The sequence below is a fragment of the Moschus berezovskii genome, chromosome 16 (assembly GCF_049115385.1).
Source record: "Moschus berezovskii isolate FMDL1 chromosome 16, NW_MosBer_1.0, whole genome shotgun sequence".
NCBI lineage: Eukaryota > Metazoa > Chordata > Mammalia > Artiodactyla > Moschidae > Moschus > Moschus berezovskii.
Window position 1 is genome coordinate 69,289,864 of NC_142475.1, and position 15,563 is coordinate 69,305,426.

The window sequence follows — 15,563 nt, forward strand, 5'->3', positions numbered from 1 at the left end:
CTGCATGCAGGCTTCTTCTAGCTGCCACGAGTGCAGGCTGCTCTTTGCTGTGGTGCACAGGTTTCTCATTGCAGTGGCTTCTCTTGTTGCAGAGCGTGAGAAGTAGTTGTGGCACATGGGCTTAGTAGCTCCACAGCATGTGGGATCTTCCCCAACCAGGGATTGAACCCATGTCCCCTGCACTGGCAGGTGGATTCTTAACCACTGGACCACCAGGAAGCCTTCAGGGTTAGTTTTACTAGGGAAATATTTCATTTATTCACCCAGTACCTGTGATGCACCCTTCTCCGTGCTAGATGCAAACAAATACTCGTATACTAGACTCAGTCATTACAGATTTGAAACTAACATTGCACTGTTTCTAAGGGAAAACATTTTTTTAGCTTAAAATTCCCCTCAGACTCTTCTGACCTGAAGCGATTCCACTGTTCATACTTAGGGAATGAATGGGACTCAGGAAACCTACATGCTTGGTCCAACTCTGCCTTTAGCTTCTCTGTGATGTTGGGCAAACTATGGAAACAGTTTGGACCCTATTTGTCTCACACATAAAGTGAGAAGACTGGACCAGAACAGTGGTGGTAAAACCTTTTAAAGCTGCAGAACACTTTTTCCAAATGGGAACTAATATATAATCCCAATGGATCAAATAATGCTGCTCTGGCCAAACAGGAGCAGAACAGAAGTCCTGTCAACCTGCCTCTGTCCATCCCTCATGGTCTCAGGGCTCTGAGGGGAATGGTGTGACCCAGGTACCATTCAGTTCTAATAGGCTCTGACTTTGGGGAGGGACAGGTAAAAGGAAAAGGCAGGTAAGTCATAAGTGGATAGAACAATAACTGTATAGGTATTTTGCTAAATCCTGCTTCTTTAGCAGTTAGTACTCACTGGTTGTAACTGGTGTCGCCCAAAGGTTTGACTTCCAAATTTGATTCCCGTTCTATATTTGGTCAGTAAAACACTAACTGTGGAATCTGTGATTTTTAGAGGAAGAAGCTGAGATGTGGAGCTGCTCAAATCCTAGATGCTAAGACTAGGTCACAGCTCTCTGAGCCCACAATCCCTCATTCATTTGCATCAGATGGGTAAGTTCCTACTTGCCTGTGGGCTGTAGGCTGGCAGGTTAGTGATAAGCTGGGACACCCCATATTTGCTCATAATGAGGGGGTGATGCTGAGGCCCTGGAGGGGGGTGGGGAAGGGGTGTAAGGGTGGCATGTGTCAGACCCAAAGGAGGCTTCTGGGCTGACCTAGGGGGTCACTTTAACCCAGGCAGGAGGACTAGCCTAAGGAAACATTTAACAAAATGCCAGTCATTGTAACTCCACCAGATAGGAGTGGGGGAGAAGAGGCCTTGAGGAGGGCCAAAGGAATCTTTGGTTGATGAACAAAGAAAAATATTCTGAGACTGGAGTAAGAAGTTATCCTTTTATTTCCTATGGGCTGAACCTCAGTGTTTGAGCAGCTTGAGCTGGGACTGGGCCCCATAATTGTATTCATCTTAAACAACCTGTAATGGTGGAAAAATAGAGACTCCTCCCCTTCACACCCCTTCCTGATCCTCTGCACCCTTCCCTCCCCCACCGCTCTCCCGGGCATGCAGCAGTCCTTCCGGCTCTGCCAACACCCCCCTCTCCCCCACAGCCTCAGGGCCCTGTGGTCCTGCCTGTCCTCTCCTTCAATCACACTTGGAAGGGGCTTTGGCGGAGGGGCAGGAGGGCGTGTTACCTTCTGCCTCTGGAACACGTGAGTGAGGGGAGCCACCTGGCAGTCCTTGTGTGCCCCGAAGACCTTGCACAGAGAGCAGGTGGGCACTTCGCAGTTGAGACAATAGATGTTGATGCGCTCGTCTTCATGCTCCTCACACATGGGCTGGTCGGACTTCTTTTCTGGTCTGGGAGGAGGTAAGATGGATGAATCAGCTCAGGTTGCAGCACAACTGAGCATGGTTGACTGAACCTCCCTCCCCACCCCCAATGCCTGTATCCCCCAGCAACCCTACACCAGCGACTACCAGGGCCCCTTTTACGTGCTCAGAGCCCTCCAAATTCCCTATGGGTTTAGCAGCAGCGTCCTGACTAATTAACCAACTTAACCAGCCTGGGGGTGAGGACATGGAAACTCTGACTTGTAGCTTTTGCCAGTTTCTGTGGTGTGAGGGCTTCCCCATGACTGACTTCAAGATTTAAAAACCAGCTAGTGCAACTCCAGCAAGTTCACGAGTCTCTTAAAAGATATATTACAAATCCGGGTAAAGACAAGGAGGCAGCTGAAAACAAAATCTTAAGTGTGCACTAGCTCTGAGGGCCCGGAGAAGGCAATGGCAAGCCACTCCAGTACTCTTGCCTGGAAAATCCCATGGATGGAGGAGCCTGGTAGGCTGCAGTCCATGGGGTCGCTAGGGGTGGGACATGACTGAGAGACTTCACTTTCACTTTTCACTTTCACACATTGGAGAAGGAAATGGCAACCCACTCCAGTGTTCTTGCCTGGAGAATCCCAGGGACAGGGGAGCCTGGTGGACTTCCATCTATGGGGTCACACAGAGTTGGACACGTCTGAAGTGACTTAGCAGCAGCAGCAGCTCTGAGGCCCATCTCCCCATCCTTGTGGCCTCTGGCCCCTGCAGAAGAAATGAGAGCTCTAGGCTGGGGAAGCCCAGATCTCTGATCATTTACCTCCATGCTGGTTGGAAGTAGTTGTATGTAACAGGGGAAAGGTCAGTGAGTGCTTTGTTAATTTGTTTGGGTCTCCTCCTACCATTAGCCCAGAAAATTAAATTTATTTAACTTCCTGAGTTCTCAGCAGTGGTTAGGAGTAGGTAGTCTGTGCTCAGTGGATGTGAACAATTATACTGAGCACTTGAGGCAATAAGGAAAATGCAAAATGCTGTTCTGGGATGTGGTGGTAAACCGGAAGTGCAAATTTCACAGATAATTGCCAAGTTTCAGTTTTCCCAATAGGTCAGCACCAACCAAAGCTTTTCAGTGCTGCCAAGGTAATAATGGGACATTGGGTTTGAATGTGCTAGTGATACGATGACCAAGCTCTGAAGAGGCAGAGGAGGGCAGTGCAAGGCATTGGTGCTTAAGGATAAACTGTTGGCTGCAGAATCACCTGGAGGAGCCCAGGTTCACACAGTCGTGTGCTCTCCTGACCATCAGCAAGGCTTAGGTGTCACATCAAGGTCAAAACTGTGTCATCTATGGTGTTTTACGCTCCCTCTGGAGACCATGGTGGGGAGTCCAGTCTACTGGAAGTAGAGCCTACGAAATCTGGAATTTGGATATGACCTATCCAAAGCCTGAGGCTGTTAATAGTTTTCACATGTGTTTGAAAAATTAAATACAAATTCAAAAGCTTTCTTCATTTTTCCTCACACATGATTATTTAGAAGCATCTCAGATTTGGGACTGAATTTTTATCTTAATGAAGTATACTTGATTTACAATATTGTGTTAGTTTCAGGTTTGTACAGCAGAGTGATTCAGTTTTATATGTATTTTTTCCAGATTATTTTCCATTATAGGTTATTACAAGATACTGAATATATTCCCTGTGGTTTTCAGTAAATGCTTGTTGCTTATCTATTTTTTGTATAGCAGTTTGCATCTGTTCATCTCATATTCCTGATTTATTCCTCCCCTTTTCCTTTCCCCTCTGGTAACCATTAGTTTGTTTTCTACGTCTGGTGTGAGTTTCCTTCTGGTTTGTAAAGGTGTAGTTTGTATGTAGATTCATTTATATTATTTTTTTAGATACCACATATGTGATAACATAAAATGTCTTGCTCTGTCTGACTTACTTCACTAAGTATAGTATTTTCTATGTCCATCCATGTTGCTGCAGATGGCAATATTTCATTCTTTTTTAAGACTGAGTACTGTCCCATTATGGGGCTTCCCAGGGGGCTCAGTGGTAAAGAGTTTGCCTGCAATGCAGGAGACGTGGGTTAATCCCTTGGTTGGGAAGATACCCTGGAGAAGAGAATGACAACCCATTCCAATATTCTTGTCTGGGAAATCCCATAGACAGAGGAGTCTGGCAGGCTATAGTCCATGGGGTCACAAAAGAGTCGGATATGACTTAAGCGACTGAGCACATATGTGCTATCCCATTATATATATTATTGTCTGTCTGTTTCCTCCAATGGGACGTGAGCTCCAAGAGGGCAGAGGTCATGGGTTGTCTTCTTTTGCTGGGTTCCCAGTGCCAAAAACAGTGCCTTGCATAGAGTTGGCGCTTAGTAAACATTTGCTGGATGTGTGAGTGAAAGGCGGAAGGGAGTTTGCCAGTATTCCCATGCTCTAAAGTAAAATGGCTCCTCTAGAGAAGGCATGTGAACAATGGGGAGAGCTTGGTCACCTGACTCTCCTTAGTGACCAAGGAAGAGACCAGACGACATCTTGAAGACTCCATTTCTAAACGACAAAGGTGGGACTTGGTGGTTCAGTGGCTAAGACTCTGTGCTCCCAATGTAAGGAGCCCAAGTTCAATCCCTGGTCAGGGAACTAGATCCCACATGTGTCAACTAAGAGCCTCCATGCTGCAACTAAAGATCCTGAGTGCCAAAACTCACACTTGGTGCAGCCAAATAAATAAATATCTTAAGAATAGATGACAAAGACGTCCAGGGGTTAGCTAGAGACTAGGAGTGGTGATTTGGTCTTTGCATCGTCAAAGGCTTTACCACCTCTAAAACCTTCCTTCCTGTGTCTCTCCACCTTGGAATAAATGTCAGCGAGAGTCTGGAGCACTTTTCCTGGGAGATGGTACTGCTGATGCCCTTCCCCCGAGACATTCCCCAAAAGTGGCCTTTGTTCCGTGTGGTATTCCAAAGTCAGCAGCTCCGATCAGAGACCATGTTGTAGAGCTCAGACTCTTGCAGTGTGCGCAATACTGAAAATGTGGAAACAGCCACAGGCTCTTCATGTAGTTGTTTACTGTGATGATTTTTTCATTATGCAATACAGACCAAGGACTGCCTGCAATATTCCTTGTTAGGCTTTTCTTGTTCAGTGTGGCTATACAGCCTGAGGGGCATCCCCCACTTACACCTGGGTGTGGAAGGAAAACATTCAGACACCTCACAACATGTAACAGACTTGGGACAAACATGGTGCATAGAATAAAGATATAAAGACAACTTCATGAGCTGAGCATGGCCAAGCTCTTAGCGGTGGTTTGGGACTCAGAGCCAAATGCCGGCTGTGGCCCCCCTACTGTTCCATGCAAACTGGTCTCTAGGAGTCTGTAGCCTGCTCCTTCTGCTCTCTGGGACCATCCCGGAGTTTCCTGAAGGATGGGCATCTGGTGCTGACATTTCAGGCATCACCTTTAGAGTCAAACTGATCTCAAAGCTTAATTAATCCCAGTTCAGTTTCACCATGTGGTGGCTTTGGGGCCTTAGGCAAGTTCCTTCAACTCTTCTAGGCTCAGCCTTTCCTCATGTCTGAAAATTGGACTAGGTATCTTCTAATTAAATATGCCAGGATAACATAAGCATTTACTTATTTATATTTCCTGCTGAAATCCCACTAAAATGAGAGTAAGGGAATGCTGCTGCTGCTGCTGCTGTGTCACTTCAGTCGTGTCCGATTCTGTGTGACCCCATAGACGGAAGCCCACCAGGCTCCCCCGTCCCTGGGATTCTCCAGGCAAGAACACTGGAGTGGGTTGCCAAGTAAGGGAATAAAAAGGTAGAAATCAGTAAGGACAAAAAAATGAGCAAGGTGACAGCAAAGAAGAGATGGCAGGCAAATGCTGGAAATTGCGAACATCTGACAAAGAGAAGTCACCTGCTTGAACTGCATCTTAGTTCTGCCAATAGCCTTCTTGAGATAAGCAAGCAGGAAGCAAACTGCCTCAGTTTTACAGGCTTCCCTGTAAAGGTCCTGGGACTGCAGAGTCCTGGCACCCGGAAGGTGAAAGAGTGGGGAGGGCTGAAAAGGGAACTTTTTGCACACTTTAGGGGATTACTTAAGGATGTGCTCCACAAAAACAATACAGTAAACCAATAAAGGAGATGACAAAGGATCTAGGAAACAAGGGATTCATCCCAGGGGAAAGTAAATGTATCATAGAAAGTGAAGCCCAACCACGAAAGGGTTTAGCCCTCATTGTCTTCAGTGAAGTCAGTAAGTAATATCTAAAACTGAAAAATCCAGGGAGAGGAGCTGCTAGACACCTAGACACAGGGCTCTAGGTGATAAACAGCAGAAGAAAAACTGAAAGAATTAAACATGGCTGACTCTGGGAGGTGAGGCTTAGCGGCCAAGAGACTGGTAGGGCCAGGAATGCTGCTCTCTTTAGAGGCCTTGTAGTGCTACTGGAATGTTTAAAATTATGTATATGCACATAAATTGCTTTGAGTTGTCATTGCTGTTGTTTAGTCACTAAGTCGTGTCCAACTCTTTTGTAATCCCAAGGCTTCTCTGTCCATGGGATTCTCCAGGCAAGAATACTGGGGTGAGTTGTCATTTCCTTCTCCAGGGGATCTTCCCGACCCAGAGACTGAACCTATGTCTCCTGTGCAGGAGGCATCTTTGGCATTGCAGGCATATTCTTTACCACTAAGCCACCAGGATAAAATATTTAAAAATTTTAATAAGGTGATAATAATAATCACTACAACCTTAGGAAGCATCACTACAAGCAAAGCTAGAGGAAGTGATAGAATTCCAGCTGAGCTATTTCACATCCTAAAAGATGGTGCTGTTAAAGTGCTGCACTCAATGTGCCAGCAAATTTAGAAAACTCAGCAGTGGCCTCAGGACTGGAAAAGGTCACTTTTCATTCCAATCCCAAAGAAAGACAGTGCCAAAGAATTTCATCCCAATGTCAATAAATGTTCAAACTACTGCACAATTGCACTCATTTCACATACTAGCAAAGTAATGCTCAAAAGTTTCCAAGCGAGGCTTCAACAGTACAGGAACCGTGAACTCCCAGATGTTCAAGCTGGATTTAGAAAAGGCAGAGGAATGATAGATCAAATTGCCAACATCTGTTGGATCATCAAAAAAGCAAGAGAATTCCAGAAAAACATCTACTTCTGCTTTATTGACTGTGCTAAAGCCTTTGACTATGTGGATCACAACAAACTGTGGAAAACTCTTCAAGAGATGGAAATACCAGACCACCTTACCTGCCTTCTGTGAAACCTGTATGCAGATCAAGAAGCAACAATTAGAACCAGACATGGAACAATGGACTGGTTCAAAATTGAGAAAGGACTACATCAAGGCTGTATATTGTCACCCTGCTTATTTAACTTACATGCAGAGTACATCATGCAAAATGCTGGGCTGGAAGAGGCACAAGCTGGAATCAAGATTGCTGGGAGAAATATCAATAACCTCAGATATGCAGGTGATACCACCTTTATGGCAGAAAGTGAAGAGGAACTAAACAGCCTTTTGATGAAAGTGAAAGAGGAAAGTGAAAAAGTTGGCTTAAAACTCAACATTCAAAAAACTAAGATCATGGCATCTGGTCCCATCACTTCATGGCAAATGATGGGGAAACAGTGGAAACAGTGTCAGACTTTATTTTCTTGGGCTCCAAAATCACTGCAGATGGTGACGACTGCAGCCATGAAATTAAAAGACGCTTGCTCCTTGGAAGAAAAGTTATGACCAACCTAGATAGCATATTAAAAAGCAGAGATGTTACTTTGCCAACAAAGGTCTATATAGCCAAAGCTATGAATTTTGCAGTAGTCATGTATGGATATGAGAGTTGGACCATAAAGAATGCTGAGTGCTAAAGAATGGATGCTTTTGAACTGTGGTGTTGGAGAAGACTCTTGAGAGTCTCTTGGATAGCAAGGAGATCCAACCAGCCCATCTTAAAGGAAATCAGTCCTGAATATTCATCAGAAGGACTGATGTTACCTCTAAAGCTCCAATATTTCGGCCACCTGATGTGAAGAGCCAACTCATTAGAAAAGATGATGGGAAAGATGGAAAGCAGGAGGAAAAGGGGACAACAGAGGATGAGATGGTTGGATGGCATCACTGACTTAATGAACATGAGTTTTAGCAAGCTCTGGGAGATGGTGAAGGACAGGGAAGCCTGTGTGCAGCAGTCCATGGGGTCACAAAGATTTGGACAGGACTGAGCCACTGAACGTTTACTCTTGCCATCTCCTGTTTGACCACTTCCAATTTGCCTTGATTCATGGACCTAACATTCCAGGTTCCTATGCAATATTGCTCTTTACAGCATTGGACCTTGCTTCTATCACCAGTCACATCCACAACTGGGTATTTGTTTCACTTTGGCTCCATCCCTTCATTCTTTCTGGAGTTATTTCTCCACTGATCTCCAGTAGGATACTGGGCAACTACCGACCTGGGGAATTCCTCATTCAGTATCCTATCATTTTGCCTGTTGATACTGTTCATGGGGTTCTCAAGGCAAGTATACTGAAGTGGTTTGCCATTCCCTTCTCCAGTGGACCACATTCTGTCAGACCTGTCCACCATGACCCATCCGTCTTGGGTGGCCCCAAACGGCATGGCTTAGTTTCATTGAGTTAGACAGGGCTGTGGTCCATATGATCAGATTAACTAGTTTTTTGTGATTATGATTTCAGTGTGTCTGCCCTCTAATGCCCCCTCCCAATACCTACCGTCTTATTTGGGTTTCACTTACCTTAGAAGAAATGGAGTAGCCATCATGGTCAACAAAAGAGTCCAAAATGCAGTATTTGGATGCAATCTTAAAAACGACAGAATGATTTCTGTTCGTTTCCAAGGCAAACCATTCAATATTACAGTAATCCAAGTCTATGCCCCTACCAGTAATGCTGAAGAAGCCAAAGTTGAACAGTTCTATGAAGACTTACAAGACTTTTTAGAACTAACACCCAAAAAAGATGTCCTTTTCATTATAGGGGACTGGAATGCAAAAGTAGGAAGTCAAGAAACACTTGGAGTAACAGGCAAATTTGGCCTTGGAGCACGAAATGAAGCAGGGCAAAGGCTAATAGAGTTTTGCCAAGAGAATGCACTGGTCATAGCAGACACCCTCTTCCAACAACACAAGAGAAGACTCTACACATGGACATCACCAGATGGTCAACACCGAAATCAGATTGATTATATTCTTTGCAGCCAAAGATGGAGAAGCTCTATACAGTCAGCAAAAGAAAGACCAGGAGTGGACTGTGGCTCAGATCATGAACTCCTTATTGCCAAATTCAGACTGAAATTGAAGAAAGTAGGGAAAACCATTAGACCATTCAGATATGACCTAAATCAAATCCCTTATAATTATAGAGTGGAAGTAAGAAATAGATTTAAGGGTCTAGATCTGATAGATAGAGTGCCTGATGAACTCTGGATGGAGGTTCGTGACATTGTACAGGAGACAGGGACCAAGACCATCCCCATGGAAAAGAAATGCAAAAAAGCAAAATGGCTGTCTGAGGAGGCCTTACAAATAGCTGTGAAAAGAAGAGAAGCGAAAAGCAAAGGAGGAAAGGAAAGATATAAGCATCTGAATGTAGAGTTCCAAAGAATAGCAAGGAGAGATAAGAAAGCCTTCCTCAGCGATCAATGCAAAGAAATAGAGGAAAACAACAGAATAGGAAAAACAAGAGATCTTTTCAAGAAAATTTGAGATATCAAGGGAACGTTTCATGCAAAGATGGGCTCGATAAAGGACAGAAATTGTATGGACCTAACAGAAGCAGAAGATATTAAGAAGAGATGTCAGGAATACACAGAAGAACTGTACAAAAAAGATCTTCACGACCCAGATAATCACGATGGTGTGATCACTCACCTGGAGCCAGACATCTTGGAATGTGAAGTCAAGTGGGCCTTAGAGAGCATCACCACGAACAAAGCTAGTGGAGGTGATGGAATTCCAGTGGAGCTATTTCAAATCTTGGAAGATGATGCTGTGAAAGTGCTGCACTCAATATGCCAGCAAATTTGGAAAACTCAGCAGTGGCCACAGGACTGGAAAAAGTCAGTCTTCATTCCAATCCCAAAGAAAGGGAATGCCAAAGAATGCTCAAACTACCACACAATTGCACTCATCTCACACGCTAGTAAAATCATGCTCAAAATTCTCCAAGCTAGGCTTCAGCAATATGTGAATCGTGAACTTCCAGATGTTCAAGCAGGTTTTAGAAAAGGCAGAGGCACCAGAGATCAAATTGCCAACATCCGCTGGATCATGGAGAAAGCAAGAGAATTCCAGAAAAACATCTATTTCTGCTTTATTGACTATGCCAAAGCCTTTGACTGTGTGGATCACGATAAACTATGGAAAATTCTGAAAGAGATGGGAATACCAGACCACCTGACCTGCCTCTTGAGAAACCTGTATGCAGGTCAGGAAGCAACAGTCAGAACTGTACATGGAACAACAGACTGGTTCCAAATAGGAAAAGGAGTACGTCAAGGTTGTATATTGTCACCCTGCTTATTTAACTTATATGCAGAGTACATCATGAGGAACGCTGGGCTGGAAGAAGCACAAGCTGGAATCAAGATTGCTGGGAGAAATATCAATAACCTCCGATATGCAGATGACACCACCCTTATGGCAGAAAGTGAAGAGGAACTCATAGGCCTCTTGATGAAAGTGAAAGAGGAGAGTGAAAAGGTTGGCTTGAAGCTCAACATTCAGAAAACGAAGATCATGGCTTCTGGTCCCATCACTTCATGGGAAATAGATGGGGAAACAGTGGAAACAGTGTCAGACTTTATTTTTTTGGGCTCCAAAATCCCTGCGGATGCTGATTGCAGCCATGAAATTTAAAGACGCTTACTCGTTGGATGGAAAGTTATGACCAACCTAGACATCATATTAAAAAGCAGAGACATTACTTTGCCAACCAAGGTCCGTCTAGTCAAGGCTATGGTTTTTCCCGTGGTCATGTATGGATGTGAGAGTTGGACTGTGAAGAAAGCTGATCGCCGAATAATTGATGCTTTTGAACTGTGGTGCTGGAGAAGACTCTTGAGAGTCCCTTGGACTGCAAGGAAATCAAACCAGTCCATTCTAAAGGAGATCAATCCTGGGTGTTCATTGGAAGGACTTATGCTAAAGCTGAAACTGCAATACTTTGGCCACCTCATGCAACGAGTTGACTCACTGGAAAAGAGTCTGATGCTAGGAGGGATTGGGGGTAGGAGGAGATGGGGACGGCAGAGAATGAGATGGCTGGATGGCATCACCGACTCGATGGACATGAGTTTGAGTGAACTCCGGGAGTTGGTGATGGACAGGGAGGCCTGGCGTGCTGTGGTTCATGGGGTCACAAAGAGTCGGACACGACTAAGCGACTGAACTGAACTGAACTGAGCCACTGAACAACAATAATAATCACAACCTCACAAGACTGTAAAAATTAAAGAATTATACATGATTCATGTGTATAGCACCCTGAACTATGGCTGATATATATTCAACACATATTAGTTTGGCTTACTGTATTTTAAAGTTAATTATCATATTCATTGGCTTCTCTGGTGGCTCAGATGGTAAAGAATCTGCTTCCAATGCAGGAGACCTGATTTGATATCTGGATTGAGAAGATCCCCCAAAAACAGGAATGGCAACCCATTCCAGTGTTCTTGCCTGGGAAATCCCATGAACAGAGGAGCCTGGCAGGCTAAGTCCATGGGGTCACAAAGATCCAGACAGGACTGAGCGACTAACACTTTCACTTTCATCGTGTTCATTATTAATATTGGTGAAATTAGTTCCTTCTCTCATCACCCCACTTCCACCCCCGAACTGTGGCTAGTTTAGCAGCTGGTAGAAGGCTTGATAAGAAAGCCAGGTTGGGAATTCCCTAGTGGTCCAGCATTGAAGACTCCATGCTTCACTGCAGGGGGCATGCATTCAATCCCTGGTCAGGGAACTTAGATCCCACATGCTGCATTTCACGGAGGGCCTCCCATCCCCCAAAAAGGCCCGGCTTTGTCGAGATCTACAATTTCTAGCCATTCTGTGGGAGGTCAGAGTTGACCAGCACCTGCCCTTTCTGCCTCCACCCCAATGTGGGTCAGGGTTTATCTCACTGTGTATATCCAAGTGATTTCAGAGTCTCCTCTTGTACCCTGAAGCTTAGGGTTCTGGTCTGGTAAAGCTGCCAGCCCGCAGGAAACAACTGTGTTTATATCCAAACATGTGCCCGAGCCCTGTGCACAATTGGTGGTTCTGCTACCAATTAAAAATGCCCCAAAAGCAAGTCTGAGGTTCAAGAAGCAGTAGCATAAGAAGAATTTGATAATCACAAAAACACCACTAGTCTACTCAGCTCTGAGCTTTGATGTTGGAAGTTTAGTTCATTGTTTTTATACAATTTGCTCACTTGTGCATTATGTTTTAGCAGATGCGCTTCACTGACTTTAGAGTTAAAACCAGCCTGGGTCTTGTTTTACTCATGCTGCAACTGCTAACATCCCCTCTTCTCTGGATTACGTAACAGTTACGGTTATTATTTCACATCATTCAAGCTCTCACTGGGGCAAATAGCAAAACAGAAAGCTATCGCAATAAGTAGAATGTGTAGGAGGGTCTGTGGTGTCGCTTGGTCATCTGGCACTTCGGGAGCAACTATTCTGTGCAAGGCACTGTCTCGGACACTGAATCAGATGTTATATAAACAGCCATAATAATCAGTTGGTTATTAATTGGCCGATTAACTTTTTTAAGAGGCAGTGTACCTTTTTAAAGAGACAGGTACACTGTCTCTTAAAAAAAAAGTAGATAGATGTATGTATCTTAAAGTAATGAAATAAAAGGAGATCAGACCTTAATTATAACAGTGGTGCTTTCCTTCTCAAGAGATTTTGGAAGCCAGGGAAATTGCTGACTCAGTCTGTCATCAGCAATTCTTCCTCCCAGTGCCATCTATATCGTGGCACTATCTAATTTAGTTTTGAATCTTAAGCAGAAATGAATAGCCATAGCGATTATAATAATTATATGTTCTATTTATGGAACAGCATTCCTTCTAAGAGCCCCAGGCTCTTCAAGCCTGGCAGATGTTCCATGAATCTGTGTCTCCTACTAGGAAGCACAGTGAGGTCATTTCTAGATGGTCCCAGTATCTCTATCAAGCGTTGTGGACCAGACTAACTTGTGTACAGTTGAAAAAGGGCCCTTCACACCAGGCCTTCTAGGAATGGACTCCTGCAGTGTTGTCTCTTGGAAAAGAATTCTATAGCCAGTGTGATTTGATGAATAAAAATGCCCTTTTCAAAAAAATTAAAAATGACTGATGTAGATGCTGCAGGTCAATAAGCAGGTACATGCCAAGAGTATACAGTAAGAACAACCTAGAGAATAGGGAAACAAGCTGAGCTCCATTTTTTTTTTCCTCCCGTGTCTCTAAACTCTTAAGTTGCTAAAGCCCAGAAGTCTGCTTTGCTTTGCTACTTCCCAGAGTCAATACCATGACTAACTCTGTTAGAAGGTTTTGTTTTTATTATTGTCCTCTAGGTAATTTAAAATGAGACTGTCTGAACTAATAACAGGCTGATTTTGGAAGATGCCATTTCTGTTTCATTTTCTGTAGAGTTTTGTACTCTAGTTTTTTGGCTATGTAGACTCTGGAGCTGTAAAGGACCTGTGACATGCAGAAACATCTACAAGGGATGGTAGTACAAGGTGTACTCCCCTGGTGGCTCAGATGGTAAAGAATCTACCTACAATGCAGGAGACCTGGGTTTGATCCCTGGATCGGGAAGATCCCCTGGAGAAGGGAATGGCAACCCACTCCAGTATTCTTGCCTGGAGAATGCCATGAACAGAGGAGCCTGGTGGGCTATAGTCCATGCCGTCACAAAGACTCGGACACGACTGAGCAACTAACACACGGCAAGGCTGGGGGTGGGGGCAGTATTATGCCTCTTTCAACAATACCGTCTGAACTAGATTAGTGTTAATGAGTTACTTCAGTCTTAAACCTGTGCCTTAAATACAAAGGCACAGGCATCAGTTTCCTCCTCTCCTCCCAAGAGGAACTCTCACTCCCACTGGGAGAGACTGACTTGGAAAAACATTTCCCCATAAAACAATTAGCTCATGATTGACGAATAAGCATTCAGTAGAGTGACCCACTAAAACAAACAAAAACAAGCGTCGAGCGTGTCTGACACTTGGACGAACCATACCTGGTGGACTCCTGCTTGTAGATGTCAATGATGTTTTCCACCAACAGGTTCCTCTGAAGCCCATAGATCCCGTGTCTGTCCAAAACGACTTCGTGTCTACAGGATGGGCAGCGGAACCGGCCCCCGGAGGCCACAGTGGTGCCTCCTCTTGTGGGCAGGTATGGGTTAGAGGCCTGTTCTTGCCAAGCAAGAAAAGAGGGATTGAGTAGTGCCATAGGTAGCTTTCCTCAGGTTTTCTCTCCCTCTCTGTCACTACAAACAATATCAACTCCTGTTTTCAGCTTGCTCAAGATCACCCCGCAGGGCCTCATGAGCAAGTGGCCTGAAACCGTGGGCCAGCATGATACAGTGCAATGGACCGTTTTCAGCACAAGGTGCTTTTCCATCCAGCATTTTCATAACCAAAAGTTCCAGCTAGAAACTCCAGCATTAATGTCTTGGGCAGTAATTCATTTACTGCCCAAGATTTTGAAACAGATTCCATTTTTTTTTAAACAAATATGATTCTTAGTATTGAAATAAAATTAGATTTGAGAGCAGAAGTCTGACAGCAAATCACAAAGCAAATCACTTTAAGAACTTTTTTTAAAAAAAAAAAAAAGGCAACCTTATAAAGCTTTCTAAAGAAATTCACCTCAAAGTTAAGCGCTGTGAAAAGAGGAAAACCTTTTCCACCCTCTGCATTCCCAACAAACCTACCTGGAAAATGTCACTGGCACATTTCCTACACAGGTTGTGCTGGCAGGGGAGGATGACCACAGGCTTGGTGAACATCTCTAAGCAAATGGGACAGATGAGCTGCTTCTCCAAGTTATCCATGGTCTGCTGCTCTTTGGAAAAAGACTTGTAATTCAAAGATGCGCTCATCTCCTGGCCGTCCCTGTGTGCTCTGCCAGGGAAAGGCTGCTCCGAACGGCTTCTGCAAGTGACACCTGGAAATAATTCCAAGGATTGGGTGATCAAGTGTCCTTTACGTTTCCTTCGGCGGAGGACATTGTTTCAGACCCAGGTTCACGGTGGCGCTCGGAGCTGTTTTTAGCAGCCGAGGGTCACGTGATAGCAGACTGACTTGTCCATATAAGCCAGTGACAGGAGGATGGATTCTGACAGGTGACAGAGAACAGGGGCCAGCAGTCCCTCCCCAGGGAGTGAAGGGAGTGGGTGGGAGGGAGGATTAGAAACCCCATTTAGACGGGGTTATAAGGAGAAGAGGTGAAGCAGACAGTTGTCAACAACAAATGCAAATGTTGGTGCCGAGTAACCGCGCTGTGCCCTCTGTGAGCGCTCAGTAAGGACTTGGTGGTGGGCTTCCAGGACTGGGGAGAATGTAGTCCAGGAGTCTCACTGTAAAACCAATGCCATTTCTGCCTTGAGAATTTAGGAAGCAAGTCACCAAAAGTAGCGTGATCACACTGTC

At 44.6% G+C, this 15,563-nt stretch overlaps 1 protein-coding gene across 8 annotated transcripts in view; it reads right to left on the reverse strand.

Moving 5' to 3' along the window:
- The window catches only part of TRIM55 (tripartite motif containing 55), a 55,608-nt gene extending 40,442 nt beyond the window's left edge, over window positions 1-15,166 (reverse strand). For all 8 annotated transcript variants that reach the window (XR_016039263.1, XR_008686686.2, XM_055431857.2 and 5 more), the window contains exons 1-3: window positions 14,846-15,166; window positions 14,147-14,319; window positions 1,728-1,893 (exon numbers count right to left, since the gene is read on the reverse strand). Coding sequence is in view for 6 of the 8 variants with exons in the window: in XM_055431857.2 (XP_055287832.2) it covers window positions 1,728-1,893; window positions 14,147-14,319; window positions 14,846-15,013 (507 nt within the window). In the remaining 2 variants the exon portion in view is untranslated. The remainder of the gene's footprint in view (window positions 1-1,727; window positions 1,894-14,146; window positions 14,320-14,845) is intronic.
- Between the last annotated feature and the right edge of the window lie 397 nt (window positions 15,167-15,563).